Source organism: Acanthaster planci, linkage group LG08 (genome assembly GCF_054643075.1).
Source record: "Acanthaster planci isolate LZ-2023a linkage group LG08, COTS_SCS, whole genome shotgun sequence".
NCBI classification, from domain to species: domain Eukaryota; kingdom Metazoa; phylum Echinodermata; class Asteroidea; order Valvatida; family Acanthasteridae; genus Acanthaster; species Acanthaster planci.
In genome coordinates, this window is record NC_141784.1 from 7,280,587 (window position 1) to 7,295,413 (window position 14,827).

The window sequence follows — 14,827 nt, forward strand, 5'->3', positions numbered from 1 at the left end:
ATAAGGGTCGGGTACGCATTTATTTTTGATACTGTGCTGAGAGTTTCCCTCCTTTTTAAGTTCTGTTTCAAGTAATGGATTCCGTTTCAAACTGTTGGTTCAAAATATTGTGGAAAATCATTGGCTCTACTTACATGTATGTGCCATGAGATTTGTTAATTTTTAGAGTCAATTATATTATTTACTCCAACACAGAACCTCCAAATGTATAGGATCTTCGCCGTGAGAGTGAAGCCATTATGTGCATTTTTTGTGGGCACATCTGATACAAATTTTTAAAAGGTACATTTGTTTCTTGGGAGGGGGACGAAATATCTCCACATGTGATTTCACTGTGAAATACCAATTCAGTGATATTTTGTCTGTGTCACAGTTGAAGAAACTTCGGAGTCTAGTCATAGCTGGAGCACAAGACTATGACTGTTTCTTGCCGTGCCTACGTGTCATTGAGGAGGCCTTAGTGTTTTCTGTGAAAGATCTACGTTCACAGGTTGTGAGGGAAGCTTGCATTACATTGGCGTAAGTTGGTTTCTTTGTTTGCCATCTGCTGTATGACAAGTCTGATACCTGACATTCAGTCAGGTAGTTTGTTTTGCTTTGATGATGCAAAGTTATATTGCTTGCATGAAAATGTCGACTCTGAGAAGAATTTTGAAGAATTCACTTGATTGGATATAACCTCCACATGGAAATGTTGACTCTGAGAAGAATCTTGAAGAATTCACTTGATTGGACATAACCTCCACATGGAAATGTCGACTCTGAGAAGAATTTTGAAGAATTCACTTGATTGGACATAACCTCCACATGGAAATGTTGACTCTGAGAAGTATTTTGAAGAATTCACTTGACTGGACATAACCTTCATATATAGCTTGTAAGATCTTTCTGTATTGAAATATTTCTTATTTTCTTGTGTGTGGGTTTTTTGTAACAGTATTTCAATTTCAGTTTGGTTTGTACATCTTTACACAAGTATCTAAGGAGTGGAAACCATTTCTGTATCTGCTTGCCTTGCTGTTGCCCAATAGTAAAATGACATCTAATTGAACCATTGTTTACCTTTAGCTATATTTTTGACACAGATGATTCAGTAATCTAAAGAATGATCTATGCCACGCTTATGTTTTGTACAGATTTCTTTCTGTTAAACTTGGTCGACAATTTGACCATGTAGCAGAGACGTTACTACCCCCATTGTTCAGTCTACTGCAGAATAGTGCCAAGGTGATGTCAACCTCAGGTAGCGTGTGTCTGACTATCATATTAAAGGTAGGGACTGGTACTTGCATGTACATGTAAATTGTATTGCATCATTCAATCATCCTTAGTTGATATCAATTACAGAAAGCCACCTTAGGAAACATTTTAAAAGAAGTACAGTACAGACTTCAACATCAAGACTATTTTCAAATTTTTTTTAGACTGTTTGTTATGTCAGTGTTTTAAAGGGTTGGCAGATGGGGTTAATAGGTCTGTACTTTTTGAGTGTTACAAATAGAGACCATTTTGTCTCAAGCCGCCTTTTTGAATTTTGTTATTGATCCTGAAACTAAATAAACACAAACCCTAACTTTCTATGATGCTGTCGTATTGTTACTACTTTATACTGGTAGTTGCAGGTTATTGAAAAAAACTTTGTTTCTTGCAGCACACTCATTCACCGAGATTAATACCATTGTTCAAGTATAACATCACATCCAAGTCCATTGCAATTAGGAAGTAAGTACCCGGTTATCTGTTAATTGTGTTGAAAACTACATGATGATACGTGTGTTAGAGATTGTTAGCCTGGAATATACAAAAATTGGGTTGTGTTTGTGAAAATGTGAGTTAGGAAATGCAACTTCCAAATACATTGTACTGCCAGTTCCAGTGTTGTGGATCTGTCATGGAAAACCAGCTAACAATTACATGTACATGTAAAGATGGGGGATTAGCAGGTTACTTTTTGGTAATGAACAGTGATCAGTTTTTGTCAAGCAATCAAGTAATTAACCATTTCCTTTTCGGGCACATAGGCTCTATACATGAAACCGGGGAGCCCAAAACCGGACAAAAGAGCTGGACCTTGGATTTGCTAACATTTTTTCAGTTGTCAATAGGGGAGAATATCCGTCATTGTTTTGAAAGATTATACCACTGTTTGTGGCATTCGGCATGAGCAGATTACCACCGGGGACAAAAGCGCTCCAGTGCTCCAGTGATGAGCGATACAGTACCGCTGCACGCTAATCTGGCCCGTTGAAAAGATGCAAAAGAAACTTACGTAACACCGCACAATCTGGGCTCTTTTTACCAGGCAGCAGGCCTGGCTGAAATACTCGGGCATCAATAGATGTTATCTGTTATATTAGAGTAGCCACCAGACAGTCATTCGTGTGGGTGTAAACGTCCAGTAAATGAAGTTACGATTTTCTGAAGAATTTTGAAAACAGAAAATCTTGAAAATCTCCTGATTTACGTCATGCAACTTCAAGTTGCACCCGGCAGCAAGTGGTTAAGACATTTGCTTGCAAAACAGCTATGGAAAACAGAACATGTCATGACACTTCAAAACCACTTGTTTCTTTCTGAAAGGTTGACACATATGTACATGTGTAGCTCATTCCTTGCAGTCACTGCCACACCCACATTGTTTCATTAACTATGTTAAACTGAGCAACTTTCCACTTTCTTAACAGACAAACCTGTCAGTTGCTGCTGAATGTTCTGACTGATTGGGAGACACATTCCTTAGAGAAACATGTCAACACTCTGTCTGAATGTGTACATAAAGGCATTGAGGATGCAGACAGTGAGGCCAGAGCTTTATCCAGAAAGTATGTTGTCCACTCGATGGTTCTTGAAATAATACCTTATGCATACTATAGTACATTGCGATTGAAAGTTAACACCAAAATGGGAAAATTTTCTCACATTTTTTCTCTTCTCAGGGAATTTCTTTTTATTTCACAAATTGTGAAAAAGTGTGCCAAAAGTGAGAAAATACTTTCACACCTTTTCTCTCAAGTGGGAAAATATTTTCACAGATTTCACACAAGTGGGAAAATATTTTCACACCTTTTCACACAAGTGGGAAAATATTTTCACAGATTTTCTCTCAAGTGGGAAAAAATTTTCACGCTTTTTCCCACAAATGGGAAAAAATTTTCACAGATTTTCTCACAAAACGGGAAAAAACGGATTTCAAACATGCACATTTTTGAATATGGAAAGTTGAGGAAAATCAGTCTGAGAGAAAAGTTCTTCAATTCCTAGGAATATTCAGATTACTTGAGGAAGACAGCATTAAAATTTCAATGCAGTATGTTTCTCGGTTTTGAGCAAAATACAATGCGACAGGCGAAATCAAAGCTGGCTATGGTGGAGGGTGGAGACAAGCACTGAATACCGAACAGTTGAATTACAGTAGATTGCCATTATATAGCGCTTTCTTACATGTCTTATAAGCGTTTAAATTAACCCACTTGGATGGATGCTCAACATGTGCACTGCATATGTGCACATGTACATGTATCCACATGTTGTCATGTGAATTACGTTTACATGTATTGGCAGATGTTTGTACCGTGATTTCGGAATAAATGGCTTGTATCAGGTTATGTCAACGTTTTCGGGACACCAATCAAAAAAATATTACTAAATCTCTTCGAAAACCACAACGGGACCTCGTGCATGTTGCATTGCATTGCGAAGCACGCACTGCATCTACACGTACCGGGGCATCCTGACTGATGATTTTCGGAATCTTTCCCACTGCTTTTGCAAAATTTTCACACTGTTTTTGCACACTGTTTTTTTCTCAATGTTTTCGCAAATGTCGTGTTCACAAAAGATTTGCACCGTTTTCGCACGATTTTCGCACTGTTTTTGCACCTCGTTCGCCCCTTTTGCTACCGATTTTCTGCGAATTCGTTGTGAATTCGCAGGGGGGAAAAGTTGGGTCAAAATGCGAAAGCGAATTCCTTTCGCTTTTTTTCCCATTCCCTTTCGCAGCGTTAACTTTCAAATGCAACATACTGTATATAGCCTTTCCAAAAATAGAAAAGTTGAAAAGAAAAATAGTCAATTTGTTCAGTGACTCATATTGTCTGTAGTTTATTATTGCTACCACTGTATTTTGAGATATTTCCATCCCTAGGGTTATTTGAATTTATAAAGTCCTTGGAACATTTTTCCCCTAAGAATCCTCACTTTCTTATTTCTTTCCTTATCTGAATAAGTTAACCTTTTCAAAAATCCAAAAATATAATATAGGAACAGGTTTTCTGAATTGTTCAAATTGTTCATTCAATGAATGAGAAGCCTCTCACTTATATGGTTTTCCTGTTACCAGATCAATGATCATTAGTGCAACTTTTTTTCTATAGGGCTTTCTGGAAGTTCTCTGAACATTTCCGTGTTCAAGCTGATAAACTATTCCACTCACTTGACGCGTCTAAGCAGAAGGCTGTGCAAGGAGATATGAGTGGAGCCTCCAGTTCAGGATCACTTAGTTCCAAGTCCCTTTCTAGGGCTTCCAGTTCTGGTTCACAGGAGAATGTCAGGTACCAGACATGTTTGTCCTTTAACTTAAACTTAGAATGTACTGATTGTTTGGATTGACTTTAGATTAGGACTTGGATTCAGAGAGTGTTGATTAAGTTGAGCTCAAGTATAGTCTATATCTGTTGTCTTTGATCAGTATTAAGGTAATTTTTCACTTGGTCAGTGGCATGTGCAGATACCAGTTATCTATAAGAAATTTTAGGGGCCATTTTAATCAGACGGGTACGAAGCAGAAGCGTTAGTTCATACAAAGAAGTTAAAGGCCAAACAAAAAGAGACCACTACCTAGAAAGGATGAGAATTGATTAGCCCTTTCACAGTCATGTAAGAGCACATTCATTTCTTGTTTTCCTCTCCAGAAATCATAATTGATTAGTGGTTAGTAGTCATCAGTGGTTTGTATTAGTACTTGAGTTCACAGTTCATTTTCATTTTTTTTCCACAGCTCCACAACGTTGCCAAGGAGGTCAATCTATGCCAGTAGATCAACACGGAGGAAAACAACTGAAATAGGTAACAAAACAAGACATGTAAACATTGTAAATGCAGTACCAAAGACATACCCAATAACAGATATAATGCTCCATGTCGTAAAATTTCAATTTTGTTTCTCAACCACTATGCAAAACACCTGAAAATTAATTAACTGTTAGTGATACTCATGTACACACATTAACCACTTCCTGCCGGGGACTCCGGGATCGGAGACGTATGGTTTATGTGGGTTGCCGGGGTCTTTGAACTTCGGACAAAGGAAACAGGGCCCTGTAACAAAAAAAGTACTCCGAACAAAAGACCAGGCTGCTGGGCATTACCGGCATTTTTCACTCTCAAAAGTGGTGATAATCCAGCCTTGTTTTGAAACCCTATACCAGGGTTTGGGGCATTGAGAGCGAGCAGATTACCACCGGGGACAAAAGCGCTCCACCACCACAGCATTGAGCCACACAGCACCGCTGCACGCTAATCTGGCCCCTATTGAAAAGAGGTCAGCAGTGCACTGAGTCAGGTTCGTGAACAAAAGACAGTTATATAACACCGCACAATCTGGGCTCGGTTTACAAGGCTGCAGGCCTGGCTGAAATACTCGGGCGTCAATGAAGGTCACCTATCAACTTAGAGTAGTGCCTGAAGATTACTTCGTGCGGCTATAAACGATCGTTAAATGAAATGATGAATTTTTTTAAGGATTTTGAAAACGGAAAAAATGATAGTCATGCCGGCCCAGCATCATCAACATTGAAAAATGCCCCGGCACGAAGTGGTGAAGCATTATTGTTCCAAATTCACAAAGTTCAGTCATTTCAAAACATGGCATTTGTGACTTTCAATCATCTGTCATAGTACTAAAATTTGAAAATGAGAATTTAGCAATTAGTACTGAGTTATCTGTTAAGAAATATTGAAATCTTTCTCTTCACATTAGCACAGCTCACCTATCAATTTTTAAAAAGTGTCATTATACTTTGTAGCTGCATTTAGTATGAACTTTCAATCAGAAAAGCTCACCGTTTAATTATTCTCTCATTAATGTCACTCTATTATCACTTGTGTTTCCTAGTGTATAGGCCTCATACGCAAACAGACAAAAAAGGTATAAAGATGGAATTGAATTTACATGTAGCTCTGTTAAGCACAGTTTCTGAAGAAGCAAAATTGGTATTGGATTGCAGTGGTCACAGGGATAACATTTTAAGAAAAAGGACTTTTTTTCAGAAATTAAAGTTGCAAATGGTTGATGGCATATCTTATTATCCCAGTGGGATGTCCAAGAACCAAACCAAAGGGCTCATTGGTCAGAAACGTTTCAGAGAAACAGAATAAAAGTAATCATTTCCAGACCTGATATCTGCAGTCAGAACCCCTTCTGCATCTTCAGAAAGGCAAACTGCTGGGGTTCATTTTTTGTTAAGGTAGCACTACTTGAGGTGATGGCATCTAACTGGTTTATCCATGAACATATATACTTGGGCAGTGCGTGTATACACACAGCAAATCATTCATAAAGGGTGCACATTAACAATATTGCAGTGACTGAGTGGTATACTAAGCTCTAGTGACAATTATTCTCTGTTTTTCTCTCATTCATACCACCCTGCTGTTCATGTTCTCCATATCTTATTCTGCTAAATCTTGCTGATTCATATCCCCATTTTCATCCTGTACTTTGATCTTTTTTCCATGTGTCAAACTTAAATATGTTTTCTCGCCCTCATCTCTCTTTGGTCCTCTGTTACCTTGGCTACCCTTCTCTTATTTGTCTTGTTACATCCACTCTTCTCCTTTCCCATTTTCTGTTCATTATGTCTTTCCTTTTACGTCTGTCTGTGGTATGTGCTATCCTCATCCATTCATCACCTTTTCCACAAAAAATTTGTCATTTTTTGTCATCTACCATAACCCCCTCCCCCCACAAATCGCAGATGGCAACAAAAGTGGTGCCCTTGGCCAACGATCTAGTAGCGAGGTCAACCTCGCAGCTGCTTCCAGGTCACGTTCCCGCTACGCTTCCAACACCAGTGCCGCTGGCATGGCGGCTCGTATGCCCCGATCCAAGTCAACATCTAGGGAAAATTTGCTGGGTAAATTAACCATGCATGCCTGATTCTTGGAGGTTTTACTTTCAGAAACATGTTTCTGTTTCATTTTTTAAATACTTGTGTTGCCTTGATGTTTCCTAATACTTGCATCAAGTACCTGAATTACTTCTGAAGTCTTCACAATAGAAATCAGGATATAGCCTGTTGGTACACTCTTTACATTGAAGTCATTGACCCTGCTAGGTTTTTAAGCATGTTTGCCAGACTTAGTCTAGATTCATGACTAGATTTCCCATTACTCATCTATGGATCTGAAATCAGGAGTCGAAATTAGCGGTAGTCCGCTAGCCCGAGGCTAGTGGTTTTAGTGGGAGGACTAGTAGTTTCTACTTGTCGGTAGTCCGACGGGCTAGTGCCTTTTTTAGCGGGGGCATGAAAAGAAATACACACTGTAAATGTAACACCATGCCGTGCAGTGGTATTTTGATTGCAGATGCATGTACATGTACATTTGTACAGCCTACAGTTACACTGTAGACACGACAGGTTCTTTCCATACATAACAAGGCCCATGTGTACATGTATCCACGTCGAGCTGATACTCTACACACGTAGGCCAGCCACACGACATTGTACGCATCATACAAGTGTACGTGTGGATTTCACGGTACCCCATACACTTTAACGATATATTGTGCAACGAGAAAAAACGTTTTCTATTGGGCTATCGCGAAAATAATTCAGCGTTTTGTCCAATCAGCCTGCGTGTTTGAAGCGACAACAATAGTCTTTTCAGCACATAAGATTGATTTCTACTGGCTGTTACTTAAAAGAATGAAACGATTCGGCCAATTGCATTTTGCGTTAGAAACAATACAATTTTCCGAGCGCACATGGATCGATACCGTCTTTTCAGATTCGCGCAATTTAGGAAACGATATGAGTGCCAAAAATCCAAAACTTAATTATTTTAGTTTGATTTTAAAAATTGTGCAAGCAATATAAATGCAGACAATGACATCGATCATTAATCCTTCCTCTGCTAAGCAAGTAGGAAATAAAATTGTGAATGAATGCTGTTTTGGGTTACTTTAACTTAAAGTTTTAATGTGAAAATCCTATATTGGCTTGCAAAAACTAAAGTGAACGTTGCTAGTCTGGGGACTAGAATCGTGGAAAGTAGCAGTGTTCGCCTCCTGGGACCTGCATGCCTGCTGGAGAGTAACATAAAATGTGGAATAGCAAATATAATGCATATTAAACCATACTTATATACATGTAAATGAAAAGAATCCTGCGTTGTTTTACTGTACTTAGGCCGATTAGCATTTTTGTAGGACTACTGAAAAACTCAAAGGACTAGTAAAACAATGACATCACTAGTCCTGTGGGCTACCATAGAAACCAAGTTAATTTCGACCCCTGTGAAAAGTCTTACACTGTACACGTAGCAGTAAAATGCACCTTGCGTCAATTGAATAAGTGATCTGGTCTAACTTTGTCAACCTTTTACATGTTAAGGTTTTTCATTCCAGATAAAAATAAGTAAAAGCAAGTATAATTCAAATAGTGTTTTCATTCAGAGCATGGCATTTTCAGTTTTAAGAAAGTCCCTGAATGCCAAAAGAAGCATGGTAAGGACCGACGACCATTTAGACCTGGTTTGAAAAGGGCCCCCGTAGCCCACCCTGTGTAATGCCTGCCTGGTATTCAGGCTACTCCAGGCCAGTATCAGGCCTGTCTGCACATCGGCATTTCAAAGTCCCTGATGGAAGGCTTCCCCCACCATGCTCCCACAGATGAATAGGGGTCTAAGCGGATTAGTGTAAACATTGTATAGAGCTGAAGGATTGAAAACCACAAGCAGGTTCCTTCTGGGATAGATCACATGTACATGTACCAGTACTTGCAAACAAGTATGGAAGGGGTTTTTGCAACAGGGCGAGCTTACCTGGGGGGGGGGGGCTTTTCAAACCGGGTCTAAATGGTCACCGGCCCTAAACTAGCTGCAATTTATGTTTTATTGGAAAAAAGTTAGAGCAAAAATTAAATATTTTCTTGGCGCACTTTTTTGTTTCTCATATGGTTTTCATAATTTCATTCTGAAACCAACTTATTGGGAGCAGATGTACGGAGAAGAAGAGGTGTAGTATTATTAACTTTTGACCCCTCAACCTTCTCTTCAGGAGGCTGTTTATTTTGGTTCAAGTCTTTGCTGTTAGTCGATAATGTGCTGTTTAAGGCTTTGGCTTTGCTGGGTAGTAAATGGTGATTTTTTGTTCAGGTGTTGGTGTGGACATTTGTGGCTATTTAGTTTTTGGCCCAGATTTGAGTGTTTTTGTTGGTTTGTATGATAAAGTGTAGTATTGACAATTGTCAGGTAGCCAAAAGTGAGTTACAGTGATTTTTGATTTCATGTGTCATGCTGAAGATCAACACATACATATACATACCGAAAGTTGTGGCTGTTTCATACATGCAGTATGTATTCACTTTGAATGCATTTTGCCAGCTTTCACCATTCAGTTCACTTCAGTATGCTGCAGTTTATTTTTTATTTAATTTTGTTTTGCCTTTTTGAAAAAATTGTTGAAACCAGTTTCCTACAATACAAATTGTCATTCTTCATATGCAGTTGTCATAAATCTATAAGATTAGTACTGTTGTACTTGTGGAATACGGGAAGTACATGTATCTCTCATTGAACTTAAGCAAAGTCAAGTTTGCAGTAGTTTTTGTCGCAACAAATTTATATTCCTAAGCCGTAAAGCTCTTGCAAAATGTTTGTTGCCTTATTTTTGTTCTGCTTGCTTTGCATGTGTCACTATGCCTTGTGCTTCTCAGGATTTTTTGTAAAATCTGGGCATTTTTCTGTTTGCAAAACAAGTGCAGTGTTTTGTTTGCAAAACAAGACTATTTGAAAACGTCTTTAGCAAAATAATGTTCTCGTTTTGTTTTCTAATTTAATTCTTACTTCATTCCTGTCTTTATTTACTGAAAATGTGTTGAGTCACTTTCATTTGTGAGTTTCATTACAAGTATTGGACGTAACTGCAAAAATAAGTGTTGTAGGCAGGCCTTAACAAGTCAGTCACAAGTCATCTAGCCTGAGATTAAGTAACAAGTTTTTAAAATAAACTGGCAAAGATGTTCTTCTGGTTGTTATTCATGTTCCCTGTTACTAGTTGATTTGACTTGTGATGGCTCAGACTACACCTAAAAAAAAACAGTTGGCATCTAAGAGAAAGAGAGAAAGAAATCACTTGACTCAAGTTCCTAAATTTTTACATTATAGCCCATTTAAGCAATATTTTACCATTTGAAGTGCCTTGTTTGTCACTTTGTAGATGCCTTGTCTTGGCACATGTAGCTTTGTGTTTGTTATGCTGGAAACTCTGTGTCTTCAGTCACATTCTTAATAATTTTTTGATTCCTAAGCTGATCTGTGCATTGTTTGTGTTGTGTTTACATTCAGCTGCAACTACACCAGGACGAAGTGCCATCCCAACACCTGGGGGTAGAACAAGTAGAACGAAAAGCAGAATTGGTGTCTCTCAGTCACAACGTAAGATTATTCATATCCCTTGTCCCCCCGTCCTCCATTTAAGACCTTACATCAAAGCTCAGTTTTGTAGAGCTTACACAATCTAAGCTAAAATACTAGCTGGCAAGTGAAGAACCTGTTTTTGCTAATGTGCACAATTCAAAATCTGGCTTTAGTTTTGAAGCAAAAACTTTTTCATGTGCAGCAATCAATGAAAGAAGATTCGTTAACTTTAATTTAGGTTATTGTCCTTCACCGACGTATATTTATAATTCTAATACTCAGGGCATACGTACATGTAATGAATATGAAAACCTACATGTATGTTTGCAATAAAGAATATCTCTTTTTGTTTTGCAAACCTTTAGCTGGTAGTCGGACAAATAGCCGGTCTAGTTCCCCATCAACACTCCGTATACAGCAAGGCTTAGCTGTGAATGGTAGCACAGCTACTGCAGCACGAAGACGCAATAAGAGCGGGATACCAGTGCCTCGTAGTCAGGGCACCAGTAGGGAAGCCAGCCCCAGCAGATACAATTTTGGTGAGTTTGGTCGTTTACTTATTTCCTAGTCAATATTGGTATTCACACTATCAGTGAAGTACATTGAAGAGCATTGTACCTGTAAATTGCCTCATAGCATATGCTTGAATTTCTGGCTTCAGCTTCTCGAGATCGTCGACTGAGTAATTCTTCAGGGAGTCAGACCCAGAAAGAGGTGAACCATAAGGGCAATATCTTAACACAACGAGTCTTGGAACCAGGGCAAGATGCTGAGACAGCGCTTGCTATGGCCTTGGTAAGATACACTTTTCTAATCTCCTACCATTGGTTTATTCCAGGCTGGTTTTTCATTTATGACCCACTCAGGTTTTTTATTGACATTTATTAGGTCAATGTGGACCATTATTTCTCAGTTCAGTTCATTATTCTGAAAGTGAGAATTGCTGATTCTCTCCCCTTGCCTCGTTGTACTGGTCTTTTGCTGACATTTATTCAATCTTACACAAATGCAAAGGAAAATTACTTTGATACTGATTTTCAAATTAAACAAATGGATTGAAAGTCACATATATACATGTATTTGTATCGGTGACTTAGGAATTTTTACATCATGTAAAGTACATGTACATGTGTAGACCAAACACCATTTAAATAATTTTGAACATTCTTTTGAACTATAAGCTCTGGTCCATCAGTGTGCCCTGGTCTGCATTGTTTGCCCATAACAATTCAAAATTACAACACATGCTAATCCTTAATGCACAGGTGCACAGTTTGAGTATGAAAACACTCATCGCACTGAATGACCACACAAAATTGTTGGCCTAAAACAGACTTCTAATTCTTTTGATGCACTTGTTCTAAATGCCTGTCATTTAAATGCATGCAAGCATTATCTAGGCTACAACTGAACGTTGGGGCTGCAGTTGGAAATAACAAGCGCCTATAAAAGCCATTGGTTAGGGTTTGCAGTCACTTACCATAGGTATATGTATTCTTTACATGGGAGTCAGAATCACAACACCACTTGATTGAAAATCTACATTGTTGTGAACTTGATGATGTTGATAAACATGTTATTGCTGAGTTGTTTTTGATGTTGGCACCATTCCATGGACAGTTCCAAAGTACCGTAATTTTTGGAATATCAGTCGCACAGAGTATAAGCCGCACCAAGCAAAAATCTGCAAATTAAGATTTTCAAGTTTGGGTATTAGCCGTACCGGCGTAAACTATAAGCTGCACCACTGCACACTGGTTGAAACTTTGAGTTCACACTTGATGATTCTTATCAGAACCACACTTGTTCCAAAAGCAATCTATCCACATGGTGTTACTGTAAGCCCTCTCTGTAATGTCTAAGTCATCGCACATTCTGCACTGCTGAAGTGCTACATGTAGAGTATTACATGACATACTTCAACGTTCACTTGACTTTCTTCATATTGTGCTGCCAAATCTCTTTGTTCAAAATTTCAAATCCACTTAGTTAAACAGTGATACCATTGCTTTCATGATGCAGACTTTTGACTTTTCGTGAACAATTTCAGTGTCATGAAATTTTGTCCAAAATTTAAACACGTCAATGTCTGGAAATTGGGCAAGAAATGAGCTGAGTGTATTTTACCTGACATCCTTGAAAAAATCTCAGAAAATCCCACAAAAATCTCAGAAGTTCTTTAACATGTAAAAAACATATTTTGGGGTGCATTTAAAAGAGTTTATTTTACATTTTGGAACAAAAATTGGAAAATTCAGGCCCAACTAAAAGTTCATCGAAACTTTGTAGCGGATATATGAAATCGACATTTATCATGTTTATGAGTCAGAATATTTGGAGTTTGATGAAATTTCTTTTTTTTTTTAATTGGAGGTAAAATTGCTCCACAAACATTAGAAACAACAATTCGAAGTGCCCAATGTTAGGGTCCGTGCCACTTTCGGGTGCACAATCTTCAAGTATAAGCAGTGTGCAAACAACTGTTGCTATTTGACCTAAACTTTCTCGAGTCCTCGAAATTACCAATTTTGGTGGGCTGGATTGGTATCCTTGCTGGGTGGGCCATGCAGTATTTTTTTAACAGTCACCAAATGATCAGTGAAATAATAAGCAACATGGATTACACAACTGTAAAAGACAAAAATGAACAGATGCACCATACGATATGTGAGATGTGAAGTATACTTACGGTATATTTGCAAGTCTGTTCATTCTCTCTGGACTGGTTTCCTTCATTTCCAACACGTGAGTTAAGCCAGTGTAAACAGAACCAACAAAAACATGTGCCCATGCTCATAGTGCTGTATCGCTTGCACAGGTGGCTGGCCAGCAGGCCGTAGCAGAAGCCCAGGCTTGGCTGTGCTGAGGCACATGACAGATATTATTCTTCAAATATGTTGCCAAATAAGCCAACCAAGAGTACCGGTACAAGCGGTGGGGACATTTTCAGCATGAGAATCAACGTATAAACCACATCTTATGTTCCGAACATTACAATATATCCTCATCAGAGACAAAGAGATACAACAGATTCTGAAATGCCATCATTGCCACATGACTGACACATTCAGGGGACTTTGTCCTACACGCTCTAAACCATAGTAGCACAGTGAAACGTCTTATCTCCTTGGATGATGTTCATGAGCATACTGGTAGTTGGTACATGTAAGAATTTAATATTCTTCTTGATTATTGTACACATATCAGCATATTGACGTGTGTTGTTAGAATGAAAGCAGAAGTAGTTACAAATTCACGATCAAAACAACATGTCTTTCAAGTTGGCAATGTGGGTTTTATTTTTACTGAATTACATCATGTGTATTGCCGGAGAAAGCTTATTGCAAGTTACATTCCTTTGCAAATATTTTGTTGTAGCAAGTATAAAAGTAGTGATGAAAAGTCTTTACTTTGGATAATACATGTCCTTGGAAAAGGGGAATTATATCAAATCTTTTACTGCATCTTGGCTATCCATTATAGTTTCTTACACAGTTCTGACTTTTAGTTGCAACAATTCTTTTTTTTGAAGAAAGACAACCTTGGTCTTTGACCCATTTTCTCTAATTTCTTTAAGGAGGATCAAATTGCCCTAGATGACCCCTCACTTGGCGACAGTGAGTTGGTGGGTCTTGACCAGGAACTTGTTGACTCGATAGAAAACGAGCTGTTCTTGAGAAAAATACAGGCAAGGCTGAGAATGTGTGAATGCTGAAAGCTTGACAGACAAATTGCAAATGGCTGCATGTTTGCTGATCTTGAACTCCATCATTTTGTTCACCTGCAGCAGCAAATGTTTATTTTCAAAATAAATTGCAGTTTCACTTCCATGTAATTAGTTTGAGAAATGCATTGCATGGTTCCAAAGCACCTGCCCATTCAGTTAAAGTTGCCATTCAATTAGAAGACTCTCCACCCTAAGGGAACATCTCTACCATTAAGAGACTTCTCCAAACAGGGATATAGTACAAGAATCATCAGATATCTCCCTCCTAATACTCTTACAGTATGCACCTCCTCATGCAACAATTATCATTAGCCTTGGAAAATACTGTAGATGTGTTCTGCTTTCTTTTCTGGTGAGACCTTTGCTGTGCTGTAGTTCCTACATGTACCAAGTTCTTTTCCTTTGTTTTACAAGGCAGTTCTACTCTGTGCAAACTGTCTTTTAGATTGCTATAAGCGTAGA

The 14,827-nt window shown here is 38.4% G+C and overlaps 1 protein-coding gene across 20 annotated transcripts in view; it reads left to right on the forward strand.

Annotated features, from left to right (window-relative positions):
* LOC110985623 (CLIP-associating protein 1-A-like) overlaps window positions 1–14,827 on the forward strand; it is an 80,222-nt gene that overhangs the window by 42,141 nt on the left and 23,254 nt on the right. For 13 of the 20 annotated variants that reach the window (XM_087139627.1, XM_087139626.1, XM_087139638.1 and 10 more), the window contains 13 exons: window positions 374–519; window positions 1,137–1,272; window positions 1,652–1,722; window positions 2,685–2,822; window positions 4,374–4,550; window positions 4,997–5,064; window positions 6,113–6,145; window positions 6,975–7,133; window positions 9,218–9,235; window positions 10,567–10,656; window positions 11,004–11,177; window positions 11,300–11,433; window positions 14,216–14,326. In XM_087139627.1, the coding sequence (XP_086995753.1) occupies window positions 374–519; window positions 1,137–1,272; window positions 1,652–1,722; window positions 2,685–2,822; window positions 4,374–4,550; window positions 4,997–5,064; window positions 6,113–6,145; window positions 6,975–7,133; window positions 9,218–9,235; window positions 10,567–10,656; window positions 11,004–11,177; window positions 11,300–11,433; window positions 14,216–14,326 (1,455 nt within the window). The remainder of the gene's footprint in view (window positions 1–373; window positions 520–1,136; window positions 1,273–1,651; window positions 1,723–2,684; window positions 2,823–4,373; window positions 4,551–4,996; window positions 5,065–6,112; window positions 6,146–6,974; window positions 7,134–9,217; window positions 9,236–10,566; window positions 10,657–11,003; window positions 11,178–11,299; window positions 11,434–14,215; window positions 14,327–14,827) is intronic. The other 7 variants (XM_087139636.1, XM_087139629.1, XM_087139639.1 and 4 more) reach the window with 7 other exon arrangements.